This window comes from Cheilinus undulatus, linkage group 2 (genome assembly GCF_018320785.1).
Source record: "Cheilinus undulatus linkage group 2, ASM1832078v1, whole genome shotgun sequence".
Classification (NCBI taxonomy): Eukaryota; Metazoa; Chordata; class Actinopteri; order Labriformes; family Labridae; genus Cheilinus; species Cheilinus undulatus.
Window position 1 is genome coordinate 10,411,024 of NC_054866.1, and position 14,537 is coordinate 10,425,560.

Genomic DNA, 14,537 nt, shown 5'->3' on the forward strand with positions numbered 1-14,537 from the left:
ACAGTCCAGGGAAGATCCTTTACTATTCCAACAAGACTGTTCCCCTGTACACAAATCAAGGACATGGTTTAATGCGTTTTCTAAAATCTTGTGGAAAACCTTGCAAGAAGAGTGGCTGCTGCAAAAAGGGAGGCCACCTCCACTATTGTCCATATAGTGCATTAGTACCCCACACCAAAGATCTTAGGGGGGCGTGAGGCTTTGTCTGCTCATAGGCTGCTGAAATTAGATTTGCAAATATTGACTGAAACCATGAAAAAGCAGTTATTAAGTAGTTTACACAAATTTGTTTTGAGAAGAAAAACATGTATAGACCTTTTTAGGGTTTTATTAGTGAAACAATTAAAAATCTATGTTGTTCAGTGTGTCACTTTCTCTTCTCTATTGGGTCCTTGGAGGGGCTCTGCTTTTCTTAGGTACATGTATGGGGGGTTCCAAGGAAAAATGGTTAGGATAAAATGATATATTGTATCTCATCATTTTCGCTCCTTATTTTATTACTGCTGTTATTTGTTTTGTTTTTAAGGGTCTTGTAAGTTCATGAGGGCTAGGCGTCTCCTAACCTGCTACACACTGATTTACTTAACTTCACATGGGAATTACAGCTGAGTAAAGTCAGGGTGAAAACGGCAGCTATTTGCATTCACATATGTAGCTCACCATGGAAAGTCTGGAAAGTTTTTAGGAGTTTTGTGCATAAACTTTTGATACCCATGGTTCAATAATCATGTGTTGTTTAAGATGCATCAGTGCTGGACTTATTTCCATTTTCATGTCCATATAAACGGCTGTAATTCATTCAAGAAAGTGATTCAGGAGCCTAACTCAACAAATGCAGAACAATGCATAGTGAGCTCTGTAATAAAACTCTTACTGAGAAAGCTGAAATAATATCAAACTTTATAAAATGTTTAAAGGAATTTCAGTCCAAACCTTGACTGACTGTGCCCTTGCTTTGGATTAGTTCTGATTTTGCTCAAGCCCCTTTACTCTATCATAGTCTTAATACTCTGTCCTCACTGGTCTGGGTTAAGGTGGTCTTGACTGCAGCACTGCTGCCTACTATCAAGGTTGACAAGTGGAGGATAAACTTTCTTTAAATGTCCTTCAAATGGCTTTTCATAAGGTCGGTCTGTAAAACACATGAGTAAAATCCCTATAAAACATCAAATCTGACTTTAGTGCAATCGCACACAATCATGAGCATCCACACGCTCGCTGCCAGGAGGGAGATGTCAGCGCTGCAGAAGTCTGTGTCACCGCCAAAACACACACACACTGAGAGAGACAAAGGCGGAGACAGACAAAGACACACAAACTCTGAGGGTAAGACTGACAGATTAAAAGAGAGAAACAACCTGACATGGGAAGAAAACAACAAGAGCAAGAAAAATATCTGTAAAGGGAGCGAGAAAATGGAGGAGGAAAGAAACAGTCTCACCTGACACTCGCTCATTGGCTCCTCCTCCTTGGTTTCTACCTTCTTGTCCAGGGTTTCCCCGGCAAGCAGCGACTCTAGCACGGGACCGTCTGGGATGCCCCCTTCTTTCTTTAGAGAAGCCTCGTAGTCTGGCGAGCAAGACAATTACGATCAGAAACCAGCAGAGATCTCACATTCATGCTGACATGCTCAGCTGAGCTGACAGCGCCCCGAGGAAACTAAACTTGGCTCATTCATGGCAGCGCACAATGACTTCAGCTTCTACAGAGCTGAGGGGATCATTGACAATTTATCCAATATATTACATGTATATTGCTTTTGGAGAGTGTGAAGATTTTCTTTTCCATTTTGTTGTAACCTGCAAGATGCACAAAAATAACAAGAAAATACTGCTGCAGATTTGACTTTAAAGTATCATTTCACTGAAAAAAATCTAATTCAGAATAAATCATCTTAATAAAAGAAATCTGCAAATTTCCCATAAAAATAATTGTATGCTTTGCCTGATCTTTAATCCCTTAAATGGCAAGGTCTCTTTAATTTCATAAATTCACTGCCTTTAACTCATAAGATTATGACTCAAAGCCTTAGATTTTCTTCTTAAACATAGCTTTAAATTGAAGATATCAACATAGATTCCTTTCAAAGGCCCTTTTTAATCACACAAGGCTGAGAATGGTAGGTCTACTGTACCTAATATTCATTTATATTTAGGTGGCTTCCAGTAGAAAAAAGACAGACTCAACGTTGGCACAAAGCCTGCTTTCTGAAGTGGGTCTTTTCTGTCTGAAACAGGCCTCCACTTCAGGCAATATACAGCATTGAGCCCTCTGATACAGCTTTTTTTTTATTCAGTCAAAGGTTATTTCAAAATGCTCTTTAATTACCAATCTTGAACTCGATCGGTACAAGCCGTGGGTCCTCCAGGATGTTTAGTCGTCTCTTCTTGCGCCAGCAGCGAGCGGGGTACGTGTAGAGCTGACCTGGAGCGTGACCTGAAACTCAGATGAAGGAATAGTGAATAAACATCGAGCATAAACAGTTATATATGAATGAAAGTCAGAGCTTAAAGTCTTTTGGGATCACTCCTTTATCTCTGACAGACATGAATATAGATACAAGGCATCCATATACAGTATATGCATCTGGCTTGGTAATGCAGACCGGAAACACCCACAGAAATGTCCAGGCCTGTGAATGCTGAAAGTATCTAAACAAGTTTGTTTAAGACTCAAAGTTCCTCTTGAACTATTGCTGTTTTTTACCCTTCGGGTTAGGTAATGGCTTTGAAGTTATGAATGGAGACCATTAATTTTTCTTGATAACAATACCTGTATGGACAGTCCTTATCGATCCAAGTCCTTATTGACACTAGCAATTGTTTTCCATCACTTACTGGGAGGTCAAAATGACAATCCATTTCAAACAGAAGTGGTAAAAGGTGAGTAGAGCTGAACCCTTGTAGCCCTGAGCTATTTTGTAACCATTTCGTCGCACCTGGACTTATTGTCTTAAAAAGCTTGTACAACATCAAACCTGTGGTGCAAAGTCAAGTTTTAAACATCCTTTTTAAGGAAAACCTGGGCTATGAGAATGTGTGTGCTGCAGTAATGTCACTTGACCTTTTCAAAAGTTATTGGACTATAAAGACAAAAAAAAACTAGACAGAAATTAAAACTCAAAGTTTTTTTAAACACAGCAAGCAAATAAAAACAACTAGGAATTTTGTGTGCAAAAACTTGTACTCCCATCTCTTTGGGACAAAAAAGTGAAAACAATTCATTCTGTGACAAATAGCCTCCAAAACATTCACATATTTACAAAAAAGTCCTTGTCTGTTTTTATGTTAGCTGTATTTGTCTCATTAGTAAAAGCAGTTCCTGTCTGCAGTGACACAGAGGGCTACATCACAGGCTCTCTGTTTATCATTCTCTCCATTATGCATTTGATGCGACAACAGAAACGCCTGCCATTGGTTGCCACAGCCCAGTGACAAAGCGGGATACAAAACAGCTTATATGTCCAACAACGTTAGCTGCTAGTGGCAGAAACAATCAAAAAATGGATTAAAAAATGGATAAAAAGACGATCAATATTGGAGTAACTGGTGTTGACGTAGTCTTTAAATGCCCTGGAGAGTCACCCAAGATCAAGGCTTGGTAGTAAAGCTTCTATTAGGGCTATGAGGGCATAACTTCCTCACAACTTATTTAAAGGTCAAACATTATGCAAAAATCCTTTTTCAGGCTTTTCTAACAAAAACATGTACCCCTGGCCTGTCCACAATCCCCTCAAGTACCAGAAAAATCCATTCCCTCCCTCCCTGTCTTTCTCCATCTTTCAGAAAATGTGTGCTAAAACAAGCTGTTCTCGAGGTTTCCCATCATGATGTCATGTGGGGAGTTAGCTCCACCCCTGAGTTCGGTAGGCCTGCCACGCTTGGATAAAAGTTCAACCCACCTCTCCAGATTGGAGGATCAGGAGAGCTACATGCACTAAGCCACATCCATTTCCTGATAGGGGTGGAGTCAGACAGCTCAGTAACATTTAAAGCCACAGAAACAGCTCATTCTGAGCAGGGCTGAAACTGAGGGGGTTTTAGACATACAAAAATAAAACACTGGAGTGCTTTTTCAGCAACAAACTTCACAATCATGTTTTTGGGGCCTCTTAGACCAATATAAACTTGTCTTAAAGGGGTAAAATATGTGACTTTAAGTTTCTCATCAAAAAAAGAACTTGCGTATTCTTAATTTGAACACATCAGGACATGATTTACTTTCACCTTATCATTTTTTATCATTTGTTAATTTACTTTTATTTTGCCAATTGCTACAAGGATTTCAACACTGGATTAATATCTTTAACTAACAGAACCTGCTATTAAGTTTGGGAAACCTTCAGCTCTGATCACTGAGCAGATGAGGGAAAAATTGTAATGTAGAAGCTGAAGCCAGAGTTAAGACTGCATGATAATCCCGGCACAGCGGGAGTCTTTTTCTTCAGGCCGGTAGTTGAAGATATTGCATTTTGGTTTAATTTGATACACAATGCTGATGTACTTTGAGCTTATGCAAGAACTGATATCCGCCTATGTTTTTACACCAGGGATAAGATAGAATAATGTTACAGAACCAGTGAAACTCAATAACAGTATTGATACGCTAAATATTATTTATTCCATGGTTTTGAAAAATATAAAACCAAGATTTTACATACCCAGTTTCAATCTCCATGCCTATCTATTTCTATAATTAGTTTAATTTACATATCTAACATGCCTCCAAATAAAGGGTCATACCATTTTAGAAAAAGGTGGTTTGAATTTTGAAACAGGATACCTTTTACATCATCAACAATGAATAGAATATAATTTTGCAGTAATAAGAACTGGGGGTATTCCAGTTAAAATAAAATATGGATACTGCAGTTTAACACTGGACCACATTATCACTGACCTCCATGCAATGTCACAGTAGTTTGGGATTTTTCATTATTTTCTATTTTTATTCAGTTTTTACCTGTTTTTCCTGTTGGTTTCTTAGTTTAGCTTAGTTTTAATATTGAGAAACACTTTGTTTTAGTTTAGTTTTTACTAGTTTTAGTGTTACTTTAAGTTTTTTAGCAAAAATGAGACACATGACAAGGGCAGGACTCAAAAGGGCTCTTTACTTTTCATTTTATTTTTTCAATTTTTATGTCTGTATACAACTCAAGACCTAAAATCTACCATTGTGTGAAGTCTTTCTGGGTGTTCTTGTCAGACAGTCTGCTGCTAAAACTAAGGAGATTTTGTCTCCAATTTTATTTCATTTTAGTTAGTTTTGTCAGCCAAGAATTTCATTTTAGTCAGTTTTTGTTTTTCTCATAAAGCTGTTTTTTTTGTTTCAGTTAGCTAAAATTTTAACCTTCAGTTTTAGTTATTTAGTCAGTTTTAGTCAACTATAATAATGTTTTTCTTATGTGCTGCAAGCTATTTTTGATGGTTTTCAAACATTTACCTCAGAATAATTGTAAGAAATACCTTGATATATGCCAAATACATAAAAAAATAAAAAATAAAAATACATTTACCACCTAAATCTTATATAAAATGACAACATGTCAATCAAGATGTAACTTCAATCCAGGAAAAACCAAACAAAGGCATTGTTCTGGCAGATAACAGGCAAAGTCCACAAACTCTAGTTGTTATCATGCTCACTCACACAGACACTCTCACACTCTCCCTGGAATAGTTGGTGCCAGCGGCGTATCGTTGCCTACAGGGGTGTCTGATTCACTGCCAAAATACACTGATGTTACAGAGACAGAGAAAGTGATGAGGAAACACCCTTTGGGAAAGTAGAAAAAACGGAGGTGTGAAAGGTGGAAGGCCTGGAAGAGAGGAGGCGGAAATGAAGAGAGAAGAAGGAAATAGAGACAGAAACGAGCAGAGCAGCAGGAGAGAGGAAGCCGCAGGACAAATGACTGGAGAGGATATTATGTGTAGCACAACAGTTGGCAAACAACACACACCAACAAAGAAGAATACTCTGGAGTGCTTCTATAGCATCAACCAGCCTTATTCTGCCCAGGTATCGCACACAAACACACACCTGGTCCACGGTGGTTCTTCTCCATCCAGATGTAACAGTTGCTCTGGGCAACGCCAGTCTGGGAGTCCAGGAAGGGGAGACGCATGGAGCGCTCAGCACACAGACGGGCATTGTAGCTGCGACAGTGTTCGATGGCCTCCTTATAGAACTCCTCACCAAGACTGAAAAGAGGAGGAGGAGGTGAGAATAAAGGGTTAGGAGCAGGTATGAACATGTCAAAGGTGAATGTAAGAAGAGACAGTAAACATTAAAGGGAACAAAATGCCATAATCATTTTTGATTCAGTTATATATACTTGACTCATCCTAAAGGGACTGGAGTCTAGAATTAAGCAGCATCGTACACACAGGTTCAACAAACAGGATGCACTATAAAGGAGATGAGTGTGAGGGTCGTGCATATGTGGCATCCTGGGGGGATTCAGCACTTTGCACAACTTGCAGCTCTCCACAAGGGTTGTAAATCAATAGTTTGATGATGCAATATAAGCCCTTTTTTACACAACGGTACTTTACAATATTAAATGATACCTGATATCTGATATGATGAGATGTGATATGAAATGGTACAAAGTGATAGTATAAAATATAAAACAATATGAAACGAATTTATACAACACAACAGCCACCAGAAGATGCAGAATCTGAAGTATGATTCAATATGTTATGATAAAATATCCTTATAGCAGTATGGTACAGAACGATACGATAAGATACTATACAAAACTTTTCATTATGGTGCAATAATATATGGGACGATATGATACAGTACCATACAATACAGTACAGTACGACAAAATACAGAATGGTACAGGACGATCGGGACCATACAATGAGGTATGGTGGATAATACAGTGAGGTACGATATGCTAAGAAACAAAACGATAAAGTACAGTGTGGTCTGCTCCAATATGACACAATACGCTACAGTTCAATACTACAGTATAGGAAAGTATAGGATAGGGTATGGTATGGAACAATGCAGAACAATATGGTTTTGTACAATATGATCCAGTATGGATTCTTTGGACTGTACAGTATTTTCTGATGTCACAAAACTTACCATGAAATTATTGTGATTATTTTTGACTTCATTCAGGAGCATGCAACATTTGTGTCAAAGCATGCTGAGCTTAAAAAAATCACACATTTTTGTAACAAACATAAATTTCACTTTCTTTTCCTGTATTCTGATCTGTTTTGAAGCACCAACATGTACCTTTTCTACACCCTTTCATTAGCATGATTCTCTTCAATACCTTTACACACATGTTGACTTGAATAGTTATTTCTGCACTATTTCAACCCTGTATTCTCTCCATAAAAACATGGTATATAACAGTGATAATTTCATCGACTAGAACTATGACTAAAACTTTTTGTTGACAGCCTTTTTTTCCATGACAAAGACTAGACTAAAAGTAACAAAAATAGATCGGTGATGAATAAAACTGACAAAAACTAGTTTAGTTTTGTCAGAATGACTTAAACTAGATAAAAATGTAATGTAGTTTTTGGTGGAAATTAAAAAATCTGTGATATTTCTCCACTGTGGTTAATTCTCTCAAAATGAAATGTATCTGTATCTATTCTGCCTCTCAGCTGTAGAAAGCAGGGACCCCAGGTTTGGCAAGGTGCAGAGAACACACTACCATGATTTAGTACCAGATTTAGGCAAGAAAATAAATGCTTGGACTAAAATAAAGACTAAAATGTGAGGACTTTTTATGGACCATAACTAGACTCAAACTACAAAGGGTAGAAATGACTGGAATGATTTCTTTAAAAGACTAAAAGTAAAACTAAGTTTAAAAATTGCTGCCAAAATTAACACTGGTAGTTTCAGTGTGGCACTATGAGATTTTATACGATTGAATCTTAGTCCCATGCTGTTGTGAAGAATTTAGTTACATTATTTTTGCTTCACCGTAGGACAATCTTGATTTTCATAAACATTGTGTCCTCATAACGAGAGAAAGAAGGCTGAAAGAGAGCTGCTGTCCTGCTTTGATCACTTTAAGATCCAGTAGCTTGTGTTTTTTTTTTGACAAATTTAATGTGAAACATCGGACTACAACCAATGCTTACAAGGAAGTATGAAGCAGCAGACTCCTTCCTCTCTGTTTAGCAGCAGAGCCTGTATCAGACACCATTCTCATTACTTCAGCCATGGGTAGACAGCAAGGAAATATCTTTATTTCACATCTTTTTTTAACCATTTAATGATTTTATATAGCTATACCATGGTGAAAAACACACAACTGTAGTCAGCAAATAAAGTGGAAAGTCTGTCCTGGTGTAGTTACAGAGAAATGGATATCTTCCTCATCCTCCTAATCAAGCTTCCGGTTTACTGCTAGCTTGTTCCACAGTTAAGGACTAGAAACTGTCAAACAGAGGTGCAGAATAAACTTCAAAATAAAATCATATCTTGAAAGATGATGATGTAGATTGATGTTTTGACACTGTATGAAGCTAACTGGATATTTGATCAACCAATCAATGTATCAATCCACTTTGATGGATCATTACACCCTTACTCTCCAGTGATCAGACTTATCCTGACTTTGATCTACACCAGCTCACGGCCCTGCAGACTACCATACAGTCTCTGTTTTTTTTTTCTTTAACTTTCACACTCAGACCATCTCCCACTGCACCTTTATGTGAGTATATGCAGAGGCGGTAAGTCTCCTTTAAGTAGTAGTGGACATACTTATGTGAGAAAAACTTTGAAGAAGTTGAAAATGTATAAGTAAAAAGGTGAAGAACAAACATGCTCACAGTATGAAAGTTTAAGGACATTTGACAGGCTGCAGGGTCGTTGCTGCAGACAACCCTGCTGCTGTAGACCTGCCTGACTCCATCAGCTCCATCTGTCAACATCAGCCTTATGTCTGTTATCATTTTTATAATTGTCAACATGAATCTTAAAGCTGCTTGACTTCAGTTGCTATAGTAAAGATTATGAGACCTCCACATTCATTATAGTCCTTTATGTTTGGATGAAGAGTTGATTATCATACTTTGTTGTTTCTGCTTATACTATACTGTATATATAGCCCTACATTTTTGTAGATCCATTGCTGTTGTTCTTTTTGTTTTTTTCTTTGTTTTATTACCCATGCCGATGAAATCGGCAGGGGTTTATGTAAAGGGTTCCGTATCTTTGTTTGTTTGTTTGTATGTGTACAAGATAACTCGGAACGGAAAGTCGTATCTTCACCAAACTTTCAGGGAATATTGGGATAGTGACAGGGAAGAATTGATTAGATTTTGGTGATGATCCACGCACCCGTTCATTTTTTCTCGGACTTCAACATTTTGAACACCATAGTAATCAATGGGAGCGTGAGTTCCTCGGTGGCGCTGCTTAGGCATGGGTCTGCCGCCTCAGACAGCCATTCTAGTTGTTTCTGTTTTCCAGTCTATTTTGATCTCTATTTTTGAAGACATGGCAGAGAGCTGTTCACCATGAGTCTGGTCCCACTCAAGGTTTCAGCCTGTTTGGAGGAAGTTTTATCCTTTCCACTGTTACTCCCTAAACATTGCATAGTGGGGTTGTCACTCTGCCAAAACTCAAAACTCTGATTGGATTTTAGTAAAATTTGGACAACATGTTGTTTTCAGATAAGATCACATCACAGTGAGGAAGTTCAGATGGGCGTTTTGCACTGTTTATAGTTAAATCATTCAAAATGTGAAAAAAATTAAAATCTGAGCCACCCATGAGTCACTCAAGTATTGACACATTCAAGTGAAAAATGTAAACAGCTCACCAAGTAACGGCTGCAGACATGGTTTAAAAATCTCCATGTGTTAATGGTCTGGTTTGCTTCAGTTTAGTCTGGCACGGTAAACCTGATCTTGCTTGTTTTTCCACCTTAGATTTCCACCCAGCCCTGCTTGTTGCTTGTTTGAACCATAGCTTCTATGGTTCATGTGAAAGAGTTCGCTCCTTTGTGAACAACACATCATTATTCGGTCACTTATCCAAAATGGTTTACTTAAAAGAACAACACTGTTTCCATTAAAAGGATTTATGAAATTTATGCAACTATGAAAAAAACATGGGAGAAAAGCTGTTAAAGAGTTGCCACTAGCCTCTTTGTATATACTCCTTTAGTTTTGTCTCCCGTCATCTGGATAGATACGTCGTAGGAGGTGTGCAAGGCTAACTATTTAGGATATCAACCATCTCCATGCTGGGTAAATAGGTTAGATTTTTTTTTTTTTTTTTATGTAAGGATCATACCAAGGGGCAACCTCCAGTCCTGAAAGATGAAGTCAATGCGGAAGTGTCCACTTGAGGCTGGCTGCAGAAACACCTTAAGTCCCGCAGCAAATGTTAAAAAGACGTTTTTACACAAGAAATGAACTGGTTTACAGCCTGGTTTAACGTGTTTCATCAGGTAATGTCTTCATGTCCTCTCACTGTATGGGGGGTGAATTTTTATGCACTACAATCATTTCGATAATATTTAGGAAAAACCTCACTGTGCAATGATTGGCAGATAGCTTGATAGGCAGACGCTACCTCCAAAAGGCCAGCTTTAGTGCTAGTTTAGCTGACAGGAAGTTGAGTTCAGTCTGCTGTTAGGTTGATCCAAAGTTCGGTTGAGACAGCGATTTCAATATGGAGGCCACCACGGATTGGCTTCAAAAGCATTTTAAGTCAGCCTATTGTAATCAAACAGCTGACATCACACAAGCTTTGTCCAGTTATTTTCTACAGGCTATGGATCATACTCATGTATGTGGACAATTTGTGATAAGCAGCATACAAGTTTATCTAGAGCTTTAATGTTCTGATTCTCCTTCATTTTCATTTTCGCCTAACCCTTGTTCTTTAATTATTGCCCCCACATCTGACATTTGTGTGTCATTGGATCATGTGACTGCAGACAACCTATTCTCAGACCTGCTTCACCACCATGCTAACAATAATGGCAGTCCTACTAACCCAATACTGGGAGATTTCTGATTTTTAAATTTCAAAAATATTGCAGCTAAACTCGTCCCAGTCTACATTCCACATGAATTAGCAATGCTCCTATAACAAAGAGATTCCAGGATATATATTCAGTTTTGACAGAGTGCAGACATGTTCCATCTAAGAGAGCTAAATGGAATAAGTTTCAGTACTTCATGAGACTGTAGGTCATAAAATTTTGATGTATTTAATGTTCACAATGCAAGTTTTCATTCTTTGCCGTTGATATTGTTACCTCTGCCAAGAAGGTTATGTGATTGGCAGGGTTTGTTAGTTAGTTTGTTAGCAATATAACTTAAAAAGTTATGGATGGATTTTGATGAAATTTTCAGGAAATGTCAGAAATGGCATAAGGAAGAACTGATAAGATTTTGGGAGTGATCCAGATCACTGTCTGGATCCAGGAAGTTTTTAAATGATTCTTTGCTATTGGGAGATAGGGGTAATGGTGGAGGTCAGCGCTCTCTGAGTGCTTTTCTAGTTATTTATTGATCAGCTCCTATACAGCATTAAGCTCTCTACCTTACCTATACCTCTCTACCTATGGGGGGCTTTTGATACTGCCCAGGACACTCATAACAAAACTTCATCATGTTTACAGCCAAGGTTATGATAGTTAACTAAAACTAACTAAATAACTAAAATATTCAAAAATCATTTTAGTTAACTGAAACTAAATAAAAACTAAGCTTTACCCAAAAAAAAACAAAACAAAACAAAAACCTAACTAAAACTGTATGGTGCGCTACAAAGCAAATTAAAATAAAAAAAGGAGACAAAATATCCTTAGTTTTAGTCTCTGACACAACCATACTGACTGGCATCTTCACCCAAATCTGGGGAGTATAAAATTGCCTGATCTGATTGGTTAAGACTTCACATTGTGGTAGTTTTATGTCTGAGTTGTTTTCAAACATCATCATTAAATAAATACATTATAAGTGAAGAGTAGCCTGTTTGAATATGTTTTTAAAAATGTATGACGCTCACTCAGCCCTGACATCTATCCATAAAAAACTAAAACTAACACACTAACTCATAGAAACTAAACTAAAACGAATCATTTTTGGACAAAAAAAAAAAAACTAAACTAAACTAACAAACCAGCAGTCAACACTAATAAAAACAAAACTGAAATCAAACACAGAACATGAAAACAAAATAGAAATAAAAACTAATGAAAAATCCCAAACTATTATAACCTGTTCACAAGCTTTAAAAAACATCTGAATTGTTCTTCTTTTAATACTCAAGGCTGAAGGTGATGTGACGGCGTCTGTGTCTTATTAAAACCTTGGATTCTTCAGAGATAAAACAATGTTGTCATTTAAGCTTCATTCTGAACACAAATAGAGAACTTGAGTTTTTTTTCAGAAATAAGTCTTATTTTTCTACTGCTGCCTAAAAAACCAGCCACTTTTATGCTTCTGATCTTTTACAGTTATGTTCATATGCATATATTCATCTTCTGAAAGTCTTAAATCTTTGTACACTTAGAGGTTCATTGCTAATCTCAAGGTCTTTACTCATCATTGAACTTTATTGACACTGGCTGAATTGCCTTCATTGACTACTCTTCGACTAAATCATTCCATATTCTTATTTTTACAGCAAAACTTAACCTGCTTCCCTCCCACTGCTGTGATTTAATTCATGTTAAAAGTGCTGAAAGCTAGTTTTTACTCTGTGACCCAGTCACAGGACTAACTTTTGCTATCCGTCTCTAAGGTGCCTCTCGATAGAGTAAAAGGGGTTTCAGGTACGCTGCACCTGCGGCTTGCATCTGCTGCAGGAGGATTTGTGTCTGGGGGAGCTGGTCTCTTTAAATCTTTTCAAAAGTAGATTAAAGCATTGGAGAGGAAGATGCATCGGGCTGTAGATGCTTTAACTAATGATGTTCTGCTCTGTGACCCAGGATTTACTTGAGTAATGTTTTTAATTGTGTTTTTATGTTTGCTAGAGTGCTGCTGTCTGTATTGGCCAGGATGTTCTTTTAAATTAGATTCTTAATCTCAGCCAGGCATTCCTAAATAAATTTTAGCTTGAAAATACAATATTATGGTAACAGTATTGCAAGAAAGCATATCAGAAAAGCAGAAGCTTACCAGACTCTTAGGACATTGTTTTAAGCAGTGACGATTTTGGCTTACATTTTTGATTTAGTATTTGTCTTCAGCTTGGGGTTAAAGTGACAGGGAATAGAGACAACCAACAGCAAACAAGTAAGTCCTAACTGCAATTTTTTTTTAACTAATGAAATTTTAATGGTGAAGAATTTTAAGAAATTTTGGCCACCATTTCTAATTTTGAAGCATTGTGTGTCCCGAGGACTTGACAGTTGAGAACTACTGCTCTAATGCACGATCCGTTTGACAGGTTTTTATCCATTTTGCTGCAATTTTTCCAGTTTGGTCATGGATGTCACATTTTCTCGATGTCTTTCCTCCACGGTTGAGTTTCCCTTTCTTGTCTATTTTGTCTTTAACATTGTTTTCATTACATTGCATCTGTCATGCGTAAAATTCACTGCTGATAAAGCCAAGAAATCATCTTTAATACATGTTAATGTCCTGTTCTTTTCAGTGAAAATCAGTCTTGACAGAAAGAGGACAAGTAAAGATGCAAAATAAAAAAGAAACGTCCTCATAAATACGTAGATATACAAAATATTAGAGTAAAGTTTTGGAGGTTAAATAGAAAAGTTTTGAGGTAAAAAACTAAAGTACTCTTGTCTCTATCATTGAGTATTTGTCCTTCATTACTTCACATGGCTCTGTGTTTTGATTTGAGTAAAAAGAAAGCTTCAAGTGGGTTTTTATGGGCAGGTTTTAGTGTATTGTTGTTGAAACCGCACATTTCTGCAGGTTTGTGTGTAAGTCAAAGGGAGCGCTGAGTGGAAAGTCAAGGGCAGATATACGTGTGTACGTGAAGGCCGCAGCGATGCACAGTCCTATTAACCTGGGTCACAGCAGATGAGCTGGCTGTTCAAACTACACACAGTTACCCACATGCAGAAGAGTCACGCATTTTTCACTGTGAGGACAGATCATGCACTGTATCTTTACACCTGTGCAAGTGTGAGTTTGACTACAATTCAGTGTAATATTCCTCCCTTTGTTCCTCCCTCCCATCTCTCATTCTCCTTCTTACCTGTTCTTGATGACTGCACCTCCAGATTGCCTGCAGGGAGAAGAAAAAACAAAAGATGTGTGGTGAGTCACTCTTCTTCTCCACCCTTTACTTCCTCTCCCCATCTCCACATCTTATTTTTTTAACATCATTCCTTCATTGTCCCCCCTCTCTCTCGCTCTCTCTCTCTGTGTTGTTGCATATTTAACTTTCACACTCAGACCATCTCCCACAACACTTTTTTTCTCATCTCGCTTCACACTTCCCTCTCTCTCCTCCTTGTCTCTCTCCTGTTAATCACTCCTCTCTTGTGTCTTCCTGCTGAGTGCAGACATCAAGGTCACTCTGCTATACAGACGGTAGATACAGGACACACA

At 37.7% G+C, this 14,537-nt stretch overlaps 1 protein-coding gene across 1 annotated transcript in view; it reads right to left on the minus strand.

The window, feature by feature from the left end:
- Positions 1 to 14,537, minus strand: part of dpf1 (D4, zinc and double PHD fingers family 1) — a 106,373-nt gene that overhangs the window by 60,405 nt on the left and 31,431 nt on the right. Inside the window, exons 2-5 of the mRNA XM_041810240.1 lie at positions 14,182 to 14,211; positions 6,040 to 6,200; positions 2,329 to 2,436; positions 1,442 to 1,569 (exon numbers count right to left, since the gene is read on the minus strand). Coding sequence (XP_041666174.1) covers positions 1,442 to 1,569; positions 2,329 to 2,436; positions 6,040 to 6,200; positions 14,182 to 14,211 — 427 coding nt within the window. The remainder of the gene's footprint in view (positions 1 to 1,441; positions 1,570 to 2,328; positions 2,437 to 6,039; positions 6,201 to 14,181; positions 14,212 to 14,537) is intronic.